At 42.8% G+C, this 18,631-nt stretch overlaps 1 protein-coding gene across 1 annotated transcript in view; it reads left to right on the top strand.

Annotated features, from left to right (window-relative positions):
- The window catches only part of LRRC9 (leucine rich repeat containing 9), a 3,097,114-nt gene that overhangs the window by 2,002,540 nt on the left and 1,075,943 nt on the right, over positions 1-18,631 (top strand). Inside the window, exon 21 of the mRNA XM_044073581.1 lies at positions 10,533-10,710. Coding sequence (XP_043929516.1) covers positions 10,533-10,710 — 178 coding nt within the window. The remainder of the gene's footprint in view (positions 1-10,532; positions 10,711-18,631) is intronic.

Raw genomic sequence — 18,631 nt, forward strand, 5'->3', positions numbered from 1 at the left:
ACATTTTTATTTGTTTTATTTATTTGGTTACCGGGTCAGCTATTTGTTTTATGCCATGTAGTCAGACTGGCTAAATTTGGACATTGATTTGGTTGTAGTATTTTGTGTGCGAGTATCTGCTGCTTTTATAGCACTGTCCTTTTGAAGGTTTTTCCAATTAGTCTTAATTAAGACAATACATTGGGGGTGTACATGAAGGAAGTTGGGCCACAAGTTTGTCATTTTTGTTACAAGCATTACTCAGCTTGACTGACAAATATTTATGCATATTCCCGATAACAGTGCTATCCACATGTCAATGATATTAAAAATGTAAAAACTATGAATGCTCTAGCTCAGCATGTACTGGATAAGGGGCAGAATCATAGCTTTAAGTTTTTAGTGTTAGAAGTCTTGGTGACGAATTTGAGAGAGGGATACTTTAAGAATTTAACTGAGGTGAAAGAACAGGAATGGATAATACGACTGAATAGTGGTAAATTTCCTGGGCTTAATGAAAGGATTTCTTTGAAACCAGTTTTGAAAGCACAACTGACACATTGAAGAATGCATTGTTTGCTTTATCCTAATTGAGTGAGTAGAGATGTCTTAATTGATGTTGAATATTGATTGGGTATTTGTTAGTATAAATGGGCTAAAGGTTGTATACTGTTTAGGTCTGAAGAAGCAGTTGTATAATAGACTGTGAAAGCGCTTGCCATTTTATTGCTTTTATTGTTTTATTGTGTATTAAAACATTTTATAGCATTCTCAGCTGTGGTATACTCTCTTTTTTATTTGGATTTTATTTATAGACATTAATCTATAGTAAGAGAATGTTTAAAATCTGTCCATGATTTTGGGTCTTTCTTCCTCATATTGTTTTTTGCTTTGTCCAGAATTCGTGCACTGAGAGGTATGCTTGTAAAATGTGACTGCAGTGCCGTGCTTTTCATTTACATTAAAGTGGTTAATTCAAATTCAGCATTGGGCTGCACTAAAATTCTTAATGATACAGTAGGAATTTTATTTTCATTTTGAAGCTGATCATGTTTATTACCTAAAATGTTCATAATCAAACTTAAAAAGGGAATAGAAATATAGCCTTTCAAAAACAAGCCTCACTGGCTTTAGTTAATATGTCTTTACTACCACTTGACTTGTTGCATTATACGGCATTTCCATTGTGGTAAGCATTTGCTCAGTATGCTGGAAAAATTCTGAAATATTCTAGGCCATTATAAAGGGTTTTGTGTCATTGACTTATAACCCCCCACCCACACACACGCGCACACACACGCACACACACACACACACACACACACACACACACACACACACACACACACACACACACACACTAGATTTATTTGCAATAAACTACATAACGTGAAGATGTATGTTTTTACAGCTGGAACCACTAAATGAGTGCTTTTTGTAGCTGTGGGTCAGTCATAGCTCTCAACAAATCAGGGATACTTTTAAAATATTAGTAATATTAATTTGAGACAGAATAAGATAATGTGAGAGAGACTTCCAAGATGGTTGCACATTGAGTAACATCTTAATTCTAACTCTCTATGTGAAAACCAAAACTTAGCAGAGAAAGCCAGTGGACCTAGATTTCTGGATAAAATTCAGTAACTGGCTAGTAAGTGCATTGCCGGGATGCCATGAAAAAAGAAATGCAGAGGACCTGAAGAAAAATCAGCTACAAAAAGTGACAAAAAACACTGACTGGGAAAAGTACTGTAACTGTTCAGCAAAGAGCAGTTCAAGCTCCAGACATGACTTCCAGTAATGTAGAGGAAAGTATAAGGCAACTGCACAGAGACCTGACTAAAATAAATGAAACAGTGATGGAGTATATCAACTCAAACAATAAAAGGCTGTAAAAAATGGAAGAAGCTTTAAACAGATATTCAGATAAGGTGATAAAACTGCAAAACTCAGAGGTCGAAATGAAGACAAGCCTGGTTGAACATGAGACTGCACAAGAAGAGATGTTTCAAAAAATAATAGAATTTGAGGACAGACCACATAGGGAAAACCTGAGATTTTCTGCTGTTCTTGTGAAGCTGGAAGGAACAGACTGTATTAATTTTACGAAAGCACAAATAAGCAACTGGTATTCTACAAGAGGAATTGTTAATTTAAAGGGCATATCTTGTGTATGCTCCAAACCTGGTCATGAGAAAACAGCCTAGACATTTAATAGTAAAGATGCACTTTTACCAGCAGAAAGAGTTGATTCTGACAAAAACGGTGGCAGAAGGACAAAGTACTAAAAGTGGGAGACAGCGGAGTGTTTCTGGAGAATACTCATTGTACACCAGGCAGAAGAGGAATAATTTTACCCCATTATTCAGGGAATGCCTAGAAGCAGGAGTGAGATTCAAACTACTGTACCCAGCTATCTTCAAAATATTTTCCCTGGAGGAACAAAATTATTTTTTGATGAAGTACATGCTAAGGAAGAAATACAAAAGTTTGTCCAACAAAATGTGAGCTGTGAAACAGAAGGATATTCAGCCTCTTCTCCTTCTGTTACTAAATACCACAAACAGAACGTGCCAGGTGAAACTTTTCAGGGTTTCAATGAAAAATGCTTGGGAGAGAGAGAGAAAAAAACACAAGAGTTAACTAGAATTGACAGTATACTGGAAATGAAGCAGAGACAGTGTTTTGGAGAAGATGATGAACAGAAATCGAACAAGAAAGTATGGAAATATTGGACTTTCTTGAACTTTGTTAAACTTATACAGGACTCTAAAGCATATGCCCTACTTCATGTCATTAATAGGTTCATAGGTTTATACTAGGCTATCTGCCCTGGGGCATTTATAAGCCTAGCCCGATTGTGTTTGGCTTATGCCACCCCTTGATTTGAGTATACTGTGCCCTTTTTAAAGTTTAGTTTACTGTGCCTCTGTCTAATAGTGACATGGAAGTAATCCCCGGGACAAACCTACGATCCCCCATCCACTCATCAAGATTCTTCTTGAAGAGAGTCAGTGAGGTGCTCTGCCTAACATGAATTGGAATTCTATTCCAGAGCGAAGGGAGCCTCAGGGTTATGAATCTGTCCCTCCAGCATGTTCTATTTATTTCTGTGCTAAGGTTCAAGTCCCCCGAGCACGTGGCTCTAAGGGATTTAGATTTACTGAGGTGGAGCATGTCCATTAATTCTGGGTTGGACATAGCTTTATATGTCAGGCATAGATCGCCTCGAAGTAGGCGGTATGCAACTGAGTAGAGCTGGAGTTTTTTTAACCGAGCAGCATATGGCATCTATTTGAGTCCCTTGATCCTCCTGGTGAGGTACTTTTGGGGTCTTTCTAATTGCTGCAGGTGTCGGGTAAGGTACATCCCAAAGGGGGCATTGTATTCTATGATGGGCCCGATGAGGGATGAATAAAGGGGCACAATTACCTCTCTTGATCTAGATGTGAATCCTTTCATGATGAGGTGGGCTATGTAGAAGGTCTTTCTAACCACTTTGGCAATGTGGTTGTCAAAGGAGAGATTGCTATCAACTTGGGTCCCCAGATCCCTAATTACTTTCTCTGTACTTAATGGATTACCACCTATGTGGTAATTTGTGGGCACATTGTTTTTGCCAAAGCGTATGACTATACACTTTTTGGCATTTAGCTTTAGACCATGGCTCTGGCACCAGTTATCCGTCTCTGCGAGACCTTTTTGAAGGATGTTTGTGTCAGCTGGAGAGTCGATTATGGTGCCCAGTTTGCAGTCATCTGCGAACTTGATGAGCCATAGTCCTCCCACGTTGGCCTGTACCTCAGAAAAGTAAATACCGAATAAGAGAGGTCCCAGGACTGAACCTTGTGGGACGCCACTTGTGACCGGTTTCGAGTCTGACATGGCTCCAGCAACTCTGACTCTGTGGTTTCTGTCTTTGAGCTAGTTTACGACCCATCTTGTGACATAGGGGTTTATATTTAGGCTGGATAGCTTATCTATGATGCCTGAGTGGGGTATTGTGTCAAATGCCTTTGCGAGGTCCAGATAGGCTGTGTGGACTGCCTTCCCTTCATCTATGGCCTTGGTGACTGTTTCGAAGAAGTCAACCAGGTTCAAAAGGCAGGATCTGCCCTTGACTAAGCCAAATTGGGTAGGATCTAGTGTCTGTAGGTCCCCAATGTCTTTGTTTATGAGTTCAATGATGATCCTCTCCATAGCCTTGCAGACTAGGCTAGTCAGGCTTATGGGGCGATAGTTTCCAGGGTCCGCAGAGGTGCCACCTTTGTGGAGTGGAACCACTGTTGCTCTACGCCATTCTTTGGGCACATATCCTGTAGTGAGGCTGAGATTGTACAGCAGTTTTACTTGAGGGATTAGTTCTTCTTGGAGTTCATGTAGGACGCAACCCGGGACGCCATCTGGTCCCATGAAAGCAGTGTTTTTTGCTTTGGAGAGGGTGGCCTTCACCTGAGCATCAGAGATGTTTGGGAGGCTGCACTCTGCCGGGATAGATACTTGCTCTTTTGGGGGGAGGGGGTGGAGAAGTTTGCACTGAACCTGTCTGCCAGGATATTGGCGATGTCTGTGGGTTCAGTGTATTTTTTGTCATTTAGAATCAACTCAGAACAAGTCTGGGAGTTGCATCCCAGGTTCCTAACATAACTGAAAAAGCCTTATGATTGTCTTTAGTGTCCTGTGCAATTTTTCTCTCGAAGCTGGCTTTGGAGGATTTTATGAGGATCGTAATTTTTGCTAGTACTGATCAGAGATGCCTTCCCTTTTAGGGATTTTGCTCTATCATGTAGTAGCTTCCTCCTTCTGTTGTACAGTTTATTTATGGCTGGGGTCCACCAGACTAGACGCCTGCCTTTGGATGATTGGGTCTTGATTTTGTTTGGGATAGCATGATCTATGCATTCCTGGAGATGTCCGTATAATGCGTTTATATAGGATTCTGCAGTTTGGGCCGTAGTTTCCACTGGCCCTGGGGCCTTGAAGGATTCCACTTCAGTTTTGAGAAGTGTGAAGTTCGCTTTTGAGAAGTTTTTCACTGTGGTTTTCTGGGCTGGGGGTGGGGTCAGGATGTGGATATCCAGTGAAATTAATTTATGGTCTGATCTTACCAATGAGGGATATACTTCTGGTATGGAGCATAGAGTCCCCATGTTGGTAATGATCAGGTCTAGTATGTTTTCCCCTCTTGTGGGAGTGGTGACTAGTTGTTCCATAGCATTTGAGTTTATAAATTCCAGGAACCTTTGGGCTAAGGTGCTGGGGCTTGAGTAATGCTCACAGTCTATGTTTGGGTAGTTGAAGTCACCCAATATAATGGTGTTTGGAGAGATCTTCATGTTCTCCAATGTTTTCAAGAAAGCCGAGTGGGATTCCTGACTTTGAGAGGATGGTCTGTAGGATGCTATAAACTGAAAAGCAGTCTTGCCCACTGTCAGTTGCACATGGATGGTCTCCGATACTTCGTGCAATGCCACTAACCTAGAGGTGTGGATATCCTTGATAAATATGGAAACTCCCCCTCCTTTTGTGGTTTGGTCCGGGTTTTGGGGCCGAAAAGCATGATATGAGGTATAACCTGGTAGTGCTGGGGTGCTCTCTGGAGCCTTGAACCATGTTTCTGTCACTGCACAGATATCGATGTTCTCCATACTGAGGAGAGCTTCGAGTGCATGCATCTTGAGGTTAAGACTTCTGGCGTTTAGCAGCATTACCCTTAGTTTCTTGTTCCTTGTGGTGTCTATGGAGGTGGGTTTGACTTTTGAGCCTTGCCTAAAAAAGGCACCATGGGGGTGGCAAGAGCCTTTGCCAATATCCGAAAGCCCAGGGGTGACAGGTGCAAGCCGTCCCTAGTGAAGCAACGTGGTTTGTCGAGCATGTCATCCCAGGCTGACAGACACTGGATCCCCTTTGAATGACACCAACATTTTAGCCAAATGTTAAAATCGATCATTTTGTCTTTATACTGTGGCATCATTCTAGGTGAGGGTAAGATGCTGATCAAGGTCAGGGTCATACCGGCCTGGGCTACATGATCAGAGAGCTCCTCTATGTCTCTCTTCATGTAGTCGAGGGAGGTACGTCTCAGGTCATTCAGGGATTGGAGGCGAAAATTAAAGTGGGCCAGGTCTTCTCTGATAATCTCTGCTTGAGCAAACGAACTAGGCAGCAGTGTCCTCTCTTTGTTGTTTGCATTATATTTAGAACCATTGGCAAAGAAAATAAGGGACTCAGAAATTCAAGGATATAATTGGTGTGATAGTCAAGAAAAGCTGGCTGTTTGCAGATGACATTATTTTATACCTGACAAAACCAGAAATGGACATTACAGTGCTGTGGCACATACTGAGACAGTTTCATATCTTTTCAGGGTACAAAATTAATGAAGCTAAACAAAGGCAATAGCAGTAAATTATGTACTCGAATACAAACTGGTTCAGCAATATCCATACTTATGGGGACATTATACAATTAAGTATTTAAGAGTATGGATTAAAAATGATTCTGGTGTGGCAGCTAAGGAAATGTTGGAAGAGACTAAACAAAAGATAATACAAAAACTGAAAAAAATGAAGCTCTGTTATGTGGCTGTCGATAGTAAGATGCAAGCAGTAAAATGTTTAGTCCCTTTAGTCTTTATACACAGGTCAGGCATATTTTTTTATCAACTATATGAGAAGATGTGGATAACAATTAATTTTAAGAGCTAAAGGATTTTATCTCGGGGAGAAGACTGCAAGAGTCAAGTGGGATAAGCTTATTCTTCCAATAGAACAGGGCAGATTAGGACTACCTGATTTGAATGGATATTTCAGAGCAACACAGTTAAGGCTCCTATACATAGCGCAAACAGAAAACTATAATTCAAAGTGGAAAGAGATGAAGAAATGGGGGAAGCTCAAGAAACAAGGAGAGACTGAGATTTTGGATGCAGACCCTTAAGGAGAATACAATAATCATACAGAATATTATATTCATAAAGTAGCAGAAAGTATTCTAAGAACAATGCCAACATGAGAATTTAAAAAATGGATTCTGTCAATAAGGATGACTGCAGTTAGGGATACAAACAATAGACAAGAGGGGGTTGGAATTTATTGGGAAAAAAATGGCAAAGGAACTAAGGTATAGGGAGCAAATAAGTAGACCAGGATGGGGAATAGAATGAGAATACACCAAGAACTTATTTGGACTGTGGATTAGAGATTACCTTCCCTATCAGAAAATGATATCAGAGTATAGGCAAAGAGAAAGAAATATGGGGTTCTAAACAAAAAGCCATCACTGGTAGAGTTTTTAGTAGCATCTAGAACAGAAGTTGCCATTATGAAAGGAATAATTAGTAGAGCATATAAAATATTGCATGACAACTATAAGAATCAGTCAGAGGATGTTAGAAACGATTGAGAAGATAGATTGGATAAGCAATTCACAAAGAAACAATGGGGGATATATGTATCTCTCCCAAATATGATATAAGATTTAAGATTTTTGTTGGAAGTGTTTACATAGCTGTGTTTTATACCCCAAGTAGACTCCAAAGAATTTTTCCTCAGGTAGACCGCAAGTAGTGGTGGCGTGATGGTGAAGAAAGAGGTAATTGGGTACAAATTTTCTGGGAATGTAATGAGTTGGCAGACTTTAAAGATTCCCTGCAGACTGTTCTGTTGGAGATGCTTGTGGTAATGGTTGATTGACAGTGACTGGATATTTTATAAGTGATGTATAATGTTTGCAGCTACAGTTGTGTCAGCATGATTTGCAATGTATAATGTTTGCATCTGAGATTGTGCAGGTTTGGTTTATTTTCATTTATATGAATGTAAGATCGTCTGTGTCATACATGATAATTTAATAAAGATGTTTCTTTTAAAAAAAAATAGGATAATGTGAATTAATATCCATTTTCTGAAATAAAAGAATTGTATAACTCTAATTATTGTCATTCGATGGGATGCAATAACGCCTACACTAAGTGCACACCGTTCTGAGTGAACAGACATAATTCACACCTTTTTCCTCCTAATTTTAGTTTTCCTACTAATATTCTTGCAGCTTTAAATATTAACATGGATTCATAAAGGTTACCACAAAGTATAGAGTACATGTACCCATAGCGTAGTCTTTATGAGTGACTAGAAAGCACAAACATGTGATGAGAATGTTCTTGAATACATACCTTGTGCACTTAGTGTAGGCTTTATTGAATCTGGCCCATTATTAAGTGTAATTCACCACATTTTCTCCAAAAATGACCAGTTTTAGGAGGGATTAAGAGGGACAGAGCTAAAATTTGAATGAAACTCAGGGATGTTCCTTTAAATCTGGGACATTTGAGAGGTATGGGGTCAATATACATCATTCTGAAAAAAAATGCTGTAATATGGTTACAGAGAAATGTACTTTATTGTGAGATACCATTAGAAGTCATAACTGTTTTGGTGTTCTGTCTTTAGCATTTGTCTCACAAAGAAAATGTGTGCTTTGAATTTTTAGTCTTTCAAACTTACATAAATTTGAACCATTTCATTGGTGTGTTGTTATGAACTGTGAAACAAAAAAGTGTTTTCTAAGAAAAAGTGATTTTTTTATGTATATGGCACACTTAGTCTCCCCAATTCTTGGCCCTTAATGGGCTCTAGGAGCTAACCCAGACCCTTGACTTGGTTCGGCTCTGACTAAGCACTTCTTCAAAAATCCTACATTTGTCCACCTCTAATTTGTAATTGAATACTACTACCATTTCTCAGCAAGTGTCTAGCAACTTTTACTGGTAACTTGTTAAAAGTAACTTATTCAATTCTGTTTAGCTGTGCAGCAGTCAGTGGAAAATGTATAGACTTGTTTGGCTATGTGGTCTTTATTTAATGATAAAGGGCCTGATTTAGAAAATAAATATGCACTTTTCCACAAGGGGGACTTGTGGCAAAATGCTCTGCATTTTTTTTCTGAATCTCATTCAAAGTTTGTTTTTTTATAAATAAATTAATTTCTGACCTGTTTTTGATGCATGGGCTATATTTTACCTTTCTCTCTCCCCACTCCTGAGTGTTATTTGTATTTTTTTTTTTTTGCCCTGCCTGCCAACTCTTAGTCATAGCCCAGTCAGTCCAATAGCATGCATACCACATAAATGGATGCACCCGATGCAGTAGGGGTGAGCCTTCTGGAAAGAATATCAGCCAGCCATGGGAGTTCTTTGTGCTTCTGCTGCAATTCCATCCATCCCTTGCATATTTTGGTAGGTGGAAACCATCAGGCCATTTCCAGGCTTGTCTAGTTCCCCCACCCTACAGGGGCCAAATGGAGTCCATAACTGATCCCCAGACATAGAATTACCGAGATGCACCCTTGCCAGTCAGCAGATCTCATTTTGATGAGCGGTGGCTGAGGAAGCATTTTCTATATTACCCTGACACCACCCCTTAGTGAAAGTGTGATCAAATGCTTCACCACAGGGACTGACTTTACCCCTTGGCCCGTGCATGCTTATATCTTCATAACTGCCAGCATACGCTTCTTTCACTGGCTTTTCCTGGTAACATCTTGCATTTTGGCAAACCTCTACTTGCAAGGAGCATATTGACCATCCAGAAAAATTCCACTCCCCCAGAATGGGCAAGCTGTCTGCTGCTTGCTACCATACTCCACTGCCTGGCTGTTCCAGGTCTGTAGCCACTACTCCATCTGGGTCACAGTCAGAGGAGTTCTAAATTTTTTTCCCTGTGACTGACAATCATAAAATGTCCTCCTTTCAGTCTCAAGCTTATTTGTTTCCCTTCCATTGGAGTGTCCCTAAAACAGACCTGTCTGAGCCTTCACCCATATGTAGCAGTGCAGACAGTGGGGATATTTTTTGAGTGATAGTAGGAATGATTTAGAATCTCATTAGTGTGAGGATCTATTATGATCTCCTCTTGTGCATGTATGCTTGCACTAATGCACTAAAGTGGGCTTCCATCACAGTTTTATTAGCATCAAGAGCATGTTCCCTGGTCTCTTATGCCTCTTCGTTGCCTGCAAGATTCAGCTTGCTCGTGATGAAGTGACAGACAATAATCACTCCTCTTCTGTCCTAGAATGGATGAGCTGGCATTGGCTGCTCTTAATGCTTTTCTCTTCTAACTGGCTCCTTCCATGCAAGAGCTGCTAAGCTAGTACTTGAGTTTAGGGAGTTTGGGTTATAATTAAAACTTTCTCTCGCTATGTGCCATGGATCTGTTTTATTTTTTTTTTTAACTATTCCATGTACTTATCAGTTATTTTTTTGAATTGTCTATACAGTCTAATAGGGAAACAGCAGTTTCTGGGTTGCTAGAAGTACTGTAAAAACTTTATGTATTACTCTTATTACTTTTTTTTGTTTTACTCAGCATCTACTAAATATGCTCAAGCATGTTTTATGATGTGCTGTTATAATAAGAAGCTTGTCATGAGTTAAACTTGCAGAGGAAGGATATTTGACATCATCATTCTTATTATAAAAAGTTGTAGAACATGTTCACTCTTCCAGTATCTCCTGTGTGTACAACACTGCCTTTATTTGTTCCCCTCAGATTACTTCTTTAAACTTGGATGCGCAATGTCTTTCAAGACTCACTAATCTAGGCAAGCTGGTGAATGTACGCTGGGCATCTTTCAACAGTAATAACCTCACAAAAATTGAGGGGCTGGAAAACTGGATTCACCTTGAAGAACTATCACTGGATGGAAACTGTATCTCAAAACTAGATGGTATACTTTACATGAACAGATAATTTGGTATATTTACATAGAACTAATTTGCTCTCCCCTAAATTGTTATTATTTAGTAAGACATAATAGTACCTTTAATTGATACAGCATGTTTACTTTCATAGGCAATTTGTTCCTGTAGAAATGATTATGTTTAATTATGTTCAGTTATGGTTAGTAGCTTATATGCTGACAGCTGAACATTTAATGAATATTCTGTGTAATCTAAACTTTTAATTGAAACTGTTGTCAATTTACACTTTTGTGAACATCCTTGCAGTGATACTGCTTTAGATGGTATTTCATTTTACTTAACTGATGTTCGCGCTTGTTTTTTTGTTTTATTGCTTGTCATAATCCAACTCATTAGTAAACCCTATGTATTTCCCTCTTTTTATTGACTCTTTCAATCAAAGCCAAGATTGCCAGATGCAGTTCAAGTCAAGATGAGGTGATCAACTGCATCACCATTGGGACTGTGTCTCAAATTTTATTATTTTGTACTCTAACCTTTGTCTCCAACTCATGCTATACATGCAGTGATATCAGTGTGCATCATATCCACAATGAATTGTCAATGCATTTCTCCTTTTTGGAATGGCAGAAATCTCTTTCTAGAATATAACTTTTATTCTCCCACCCTAGCATAGACAGGCTTAGAAAATGCCACTCTTCACCACTCCCAGCCAACTCTTCAGGGAGTAATCCACTAACTGTTTTAAGTGTAAATTTTTTGAAAGTTTGACAGATTTTTTTGTTACTGCAAAGGGTTTTGTGTCTAACATACTAGACTTAAGTTTTGCAAAGCCAATAATGTCTTTATCCAGATTTGGATGTAAGAAGTTCCATTTCAAGAAATTTTTACTATCTACTAGTCTGTTAAGAGTGATTGAAGGTATTGCAAGTAACAGCTAGCCACACTTTTCATTTATGTGTCAAGTCTTGATTCCTTTGGACGTCATGAAAATATCCTCTGTGACATAACTACTTTATGTGCCTTCCTCTTCCCAATGATTCATCTGTGGTAGGTGTCCTTACCACATGGAATGCCTTGTTTGTTATGCAATCTGTAGACAGTCCTGTTTGTCAACTAACATTCTGGGTATTGTATTGATTTTTTTTCTGTTATTTTTTTCTAAACTACCGCATTGTCATCAGTTACCTAAGATTTATAACTCTAGCTTGGTGGTGAAATTGGATTGCTGAGACATATTGTCATTAGCAGTGCTGATGATACCCTTCCCACTAACTTGACTATTGAATGATCTAGATTTGTGGTTTTATTCTGTTTTTTTTTTTTTTTTTTTTTTTTGTAACTAGCAAAAGCTATGTTAAATGCTGACATCATTACTGCTGACTAGTGAAGTGACTGCCACTTTTTTAGTGTTCAGATATGTATATAAAATGCTTTGTGTTTGAGTAAAGGCATCTCCAAGAAAAATAATAGTTGCTGAAAGGCCCATCATAAGTCAAAAGGAGCATAGTTGTATTACCAGATGTAATGGGATCCTATCTCGCCTACATTCATAACTGATGGGCTCGGAGCCGATCCATCGGCTCCGACTCGGCCAACTAGTACACTAGAACGAAGTCTCTTATTGGCTGGGCTACTCCCTATCCCAGGATGAACCACACCTGCTTCCCCAGATCTCGTTTGCCGCTTTACAAGCTGGACGTGGTCTCGACTTGGCTGGAGCTAAGTGGTTTCTTTTACCTTTTACTGGTCTTTGACCTTGGGGTTTTTTCCTCTGAAAATTGATAAAAACAGCTGTTTTAACAGCTACTCTCTGTAAATTGTGTGTTTGATAACTTTTTTGTGTGTGAAGTGATTTACTGGTAGTTTATTTCGTTGTCGGGCAAGGCCCGTTTAAGTTAGAGGGCCTTTGCCCTACTTTTGAGAGTTTGTGTCATTATTTTTTCTTCGGGCAAAGCCCGTTTAAATTAGAGGGCTTTTGCCTGTTGTTTTTGTGGTTGTTGTGCATGTTTACTGTGTTCTCTTGTGAGGTAAATCTCCCTCTCAAGAGCTCGTGCCTTATTTCTCGCGCTCTACAGTTGGCGCTAACCTTTTCATTTTAGACTGCTTTTTATACTGTTCAATATGTCCAAAGAGCAGAAGTCAGGATTTAAAAAATGCACTCGGCGCAATTACAAAATGTCTATTACAGACAGTCATTCGATATGCGTGTATTGTTTAGGGCCTAAACATCTACAGGAGACATGTAGTGTATGTCATGCTTTCTCCTCTAGGGTTCTTCAAGAGCGCAAAAATAAACTGATCTTGAAGGGTCTTATTAAGCCCTCTTTTGAGGAAGCTTTAGATTCTCCTGTTACCTCTAAAAAGAAAAGATCGTCGGCTCCGACAAGTCCGTCGGAACCGACTGCTAAAAAGCAAAAGTCGACCTCTTCTTCCTCGGCTCCACTGACTTCGGGGCCGAGGGTCGAAGGGTCTGCCTCGATGCCTCTTTCCTCGGCTCCATTAGTTTCGGAGCCGCAGGTTGGAGTATCGAGAGGCGAATCACCTCCATCGGTTCCAATGGTTTCGGAGCCGGTGGAGGTGTGCAGCTCAGACTCTTCCCCCTCGGCTCCGAAGAAAGCTCCTTCGGCGCCGATGGTGGTCCATGCTGTGGTGGAACTGGCGCCGATAGTGTTGGAGCCTTTTCGGAGCCGGTCCCCTACATTCTTGGAGCCGAGAGGAAAGTCTTCTCGTCTGTCTACCTCCTCTAAATCTTCGAAACTGTCTGATTCGGATCTGGATAAGGTGATTCAGAGGCTTTTCCAGTCTCCAGTTTTTGCTCAAATGGTCTCAGCTCCAGCCCAGTTGGCTTCGGAGCCGATCCCCCCTCCGAAACATTCGATTCCTCCTCTAACCTCCTCGGAGCCATTGGAGTCGGTGATGGTGGAGCAATGCGGAGCCATATGGTCAGAACCGAGACCCCTTCGAGGTCTGTCGGCACCGACTATGGTTCCTGCCTGTCCTCGGGTTCAGGGTTTGGTACTGGGATTTCCTCAGCCGGGCCCGAGGGGAACACTTTGGGGCTGGGCGCCTCAGTGCCTAGTCTTCCCCTCGGAGCATCGGCTGCTGGAATTCCCAGTGCCATCATGGCCTCTAGACCAGTGATCTCCATAGAGTCTGGAGGTCCGGCCTTTGAGGCCACGAGGAGCGCGCTGGCCATGCCCTTGCCGGCTCAGCAGGCTTCTGCCTCACCGTCCCTAGACCTGGAGACTGGTGCTTCTGCTGTGTTGCAGTCCCCCGGCAGCGGGGCCCCAGGGCCTGAGGATACCCCCATCGGGGGTTCCCTTCTTCCGGGGGGGTCCGTCCGAAACTGCTTCGGACGAGCCCCCACGGAAGAAATTGTGCAAGAGGAAGCACGTGGACTCCCAAGATGAGTCTGTTACATTGGATACTGACCTCGATGACGCGGAAGGGTCCCCCAAATCATCTTCGGATGATATCTCTTTTTCAGATATCCTGGAGATTCTGAGACAGAGGAGATTGGCAGGCCAAAACCCCTTCAGCTGAGGAGTCAGTCTTCCTCAAGGCCTTCGGGGCCCAGCCCTCCGCCTCCTGGGTGTCTCCGCCCTTCGATGAACTCCTTGATTTGGTTTCTCGAAGGGCGTGGGAACACCCTGATTCTGTGGAACCGGTGCCTGCGAGACCTAATAAGTTTCTTTCAGCCCCCCCCAGAAGGAATTTCTGACGAAAGGTGTTCCCGTAGATGCTATGGTGGTGGCTTCTGCCACACAGCAGGACGTGGCAGAGGCTTCAACGTCTATCCACCCTCCTAATAAGGATTCCAGGAGCATGGATAGGTACGGGAAGCGTACCCTGTCTTCAGCGGCCTTTACCTTACGGTCGCTGAACTATTTATGTCATTTTACCAGGCTCCAAAGGGACCTCCTTAAAGAGCTAAGTGACTCCCTCACTGGTAATCTACCTGAGGCGCTAGCCCCTACTGTTGGCGCCCAGATGACTACCTTGTTCTCCATCGTAAACTCGTCCATGAGGCTCATTTCGTATGCGGCCGAAGGGGCGAGTAGAGCAGCGGGAACAGGCGTTGCCCTCAGGAGACACGCCTGGTTACGCTTGTGTTCATTTGCGGAGGCCTTCAAGTCTTACTTCGCCGATGCCCCCTTTGATGGGTCATCTTTGTTTGGACCCAAGGTGAAGGACACACTAACTCGGTGCGAGCAGGAGGGCAAGACCTTGACTGCCGTTGGGGCCTGCTTTTCCGCTCCTTTTAGGCCTTACCCCAAGGTCCAGAGAGGAGGGAAAATGTGGTTCAGAAAATCTCAGAGGTCTTTCCCTACTCCACCCAGTGATTCCCCCTACAGAGGCGGGGGGGGGGGAATTCAGGAAGACGCCGCCCCAGAGGTGGCAGAGGCCCCCGTAATTCTGGAGACTGCGATTCCTTTCGTGGTTCTTCCTACAATCAGCGTCCCTGAGTTGTTGCCTGACTGTGCAGCTCCGGAGCCAGTCGGGGGTTGGTTTGCGGAGCACCCACAAGCTTGGGAATCTATAACAAGCGATCAGTGGGTGCTTCGGATTATTACCGGAGGCTATCTCATCCCCTTCAACAAGCCCCCCCTTTCCTTAAGGGAAATCCCGGACGTGCCACCCAGTCAGCGGGATCAGGCAGCAATAGAGGTTTCAAAGCTGCTAGAAAAAGGAGCCATCCAGCCTGTCCCCACCGACCAGATCGGATCAGGAACTTACTCAAGATTATTTTTGGTGCCAAAAAAGACAGGGGACTTCAGGCCCATTTTGGACCTCAGTTCATTGCATCGTTTTGTGGAAAAGTCCAAATTCCGGATGGTCACCCTTCAATCCATTCTTCCATTGCTGGAGAAGGATGCATGGATGTGCTCCATAGATCTCCAGGACGCTTACTATCACATTCTGATAGCTCAAGAGTCCAGGAGACACTTACGCTTCCGCCTCGGAGTCAGTCATTTCCAATTCCGAGCACTGCCCTTTGGTCTCACCACAGCCCCCAGGGTGTTCACCAAGTGTCTGGCAGTGGTGACTGCTCACCTGAGGAGTCTAGGATTCCAAGTTTTTCCATATCTGGACGACTGGCTCCTTACTGCCACCTCCGAGCATCTACTATTTCAGGCGCTCAATGCCACATTCACCTTGGGCCGTTTCTTGGGAATTACGTTCAATTGGCAAAAATCTGTACTACAGCCATCTCAGCGTATTACTTTTATAGGTGCAGACTTAGATACAAAAAGGATGCGCGCCTTCTTACCGGCAGCAAGAATTCAGGTTCTGCAAAACCAAGTCAAATCCTGTCTCCCCCTATCAAGAGCTCCGGCCCATCTGATTCTACAACTGTTGGGCTTGATGGCATCAACTATACTCTTAGTCCCCTTAGCCAGACTTCACATGCAAATTTTGCAATGGCTCCTATCGGTTCAATGGTCCTATCAGGAACTCCCCTTGAACCATTTAGTCATGATCACGGAGAGTTGCCGTCGGGATCTGCGTTGGTGGCTCCTCCAATCCAATCTCGACCAGGGGCGACCCTTTATTCCTCAACCCCCTGTTGCCACTGTGACCACGGACGCCTCCCAGGTAGGGTGGGGGGGGTCATTACCTGTACAGGTCGGTCCAAGGCACATGGCAAATCCAGGAAACGCATTTGCATATCAATATCCTGGAGATGAGAGTGGTACTCTTGGTATTTCAAGCTCTCCATCACGCTCTCCCGCAAGGTCCGATTGCTATCCTATCCGACAACATGTCGGTGGTTTGGTATATAAACAAGCAAGGTGGAACCAGGTCTTACCCACTGTGCAGAGAAGCCATGAGACTTTGGCACTGGGCGGTAGCTACCAACCACTTTCTAATGGCAACGCACATACCGGGGAAATCCAATGTGATTGCGGACAGATTAAGCAGGACCATTCTGTTACCCCACGAGTGGTCCCTCAACCAGAGAGTGGCTGCGAAAATCTTCGCCAAATGGGGCCTCCCTTGCTGCGACCTGTTTGCCAGCCCCCACAATGCGAAGTGCAGAGAGTTCTTCACGCTGATCCCCTCCCAGGGACAGATTCCCAGGGACGCTCTGACCCACATTTGGCCCCCCGGTCTTCTTTATGCCTTCCCTCCAGTTCCCCTCCTACCGAGGGTGATACAGAAGGCCATTTATCTTGAGAGCGAGATGATTTTGATTGCCCCGCACTGGCCTCATCAAGTTTGGTTTCCTTTCCTACAGAGGCATGCGGTAGAAGGTCCATGGTTTTTGGACCCAGTGCCGGACCTGTTGACTCATCAGTCAGGACGGCTTCACCCGTCTCTCAGGTCATTGAAGTTGGCGGCATGGTTACTCCACTTCCATCCTTAGTCCGAGACAATTCCCTTTCTCCGGAGGTGATCCACATATTGTCTTCTTCTCATAAACCTTCCACTGTCAAACTTTATTCCAGCAAGTGGAAAAAGTTTGCCTTCTGGGCTCAGCAACGAGGTATAGACCCCCTTACTGCCCCAGTATCGGAGGTTCTGAATTTCTTGGCCTCTCTTTTTCAGTTGGGCTCTTCAGTTTCCACGATTAAGGTTCAGCTAGCGGCTATCTCTAATTTTCATGCTTCTTTTGAACCTTCATTGATGTCTCACAAACTTTGTAAGGCTTTCCTTAAAGGAGCATGGCTCCTTAGGCCTCCAATATCCCACCCTGTCCCCCCTTGGGACCTAAATATGGTTCTTGCTGCCTTAACTGCCCGCCCTTTCGAACCAGCTGCTACCTGCGATTTGAAATTTCTGTCCTGGAAAACGGCCTTTTAGTGGCCATAACTTCGCCAGGCGGGTTTCAGAACTTCAAGCTCTTTGTTCTGATCCTCCCTATTTGATTTTTCACAAACATAGAGTGTCCTTGAAATTAAATCCCTCCTTTTTACCAAAGGTAGCTTCTTCTCTCTGTATTCAACAAACTGTAGAGCTCCCTGTATTTTTTCCAGAGTTCTCTAATAACGCAGAATATACTTTTCATCAATTGGACGTCCATAGACAACTGCGTTTTTATTTGAATAGAACCGCTCAGACGCGGAAATCAAATCAACTGTTTGTTTCCTTTGCAATAAACAAATTGGGTCAACTAGTAGCTAAAACCTCCATAGCTAAATGGATTAAAGATTGTATCTCTTTCATTTATTCACAAGCTAACAAAGAGCTTCCCTTTCCAGTCAAGGCTCATTCTACCAGGGCAATAGCTACTTCTGTAGCTTTTCACTCCAAATTATCAATAGATGATATTTGTGCTGCGGCTACCTGGACTTCTCCGCACACTTTAATTTCTCATTACAAATTGGATGTGGTTTCTCGAGGCAGGGCTTCCTTTGGTTCCACAGTTCTCAGGAGTGTTTTCCAATGAGCCACCCGGGATTTAGGTGCTAGGGACGCTGTCCCATCAGTTATGAATGTAGGCGAGATAGGATCCCATTACATCTTTTAGTTATGTACTTACCATAACTTCGGATGTATGGGATCCATCTCGCCTACATTCATACACTCCACCCTCCTTCCCCCTTCCATTGGGATTTAGAGGAGATGTAGTTCCATTTGGAGATCTTCTCTTGAAGAACTTTAGTTGGTTGTAGTAACTACTATTTTTTCTGTGTTTGAATGTATGTATGAAAGCGAACAAACAAGATCTGGGGAAGCAGGTGTGGTGCATCCTGGGATAGGGAGTAGCCCAGCCAATAAGAGACTTCGTTCTAGTGTACTAGTTGGCCGAGTCGGAGCCGATGGATCGGCTCCGAGCCCATCAGTTATGAATGTAGGTGAGATGGATCCCATACATCCGAAGTTATGGTAAGTACATAACTAAAAGTTTTGTGGCATAGAGGAGTGAAGCTATGACAATGGCTCAGATGACTTATAGTCGATTAGCAGCTTAAACGCAGTAATAATTGGGGAGGTGAG

This window comes from Protopterus annectens, chromosome 6.part0, assembly GCF_019279795.1.
Source record: "Protopterus annectens isolate FY-2018-M chromosome 6.part0, PAN1.0, whole genome shotgun sequence".
Lineage (NCBI taxonomy): Eukaryota > Metazoa > Chordata > Ceratodontiformes > Protopteridae > Protopterus > Protopterus annectens.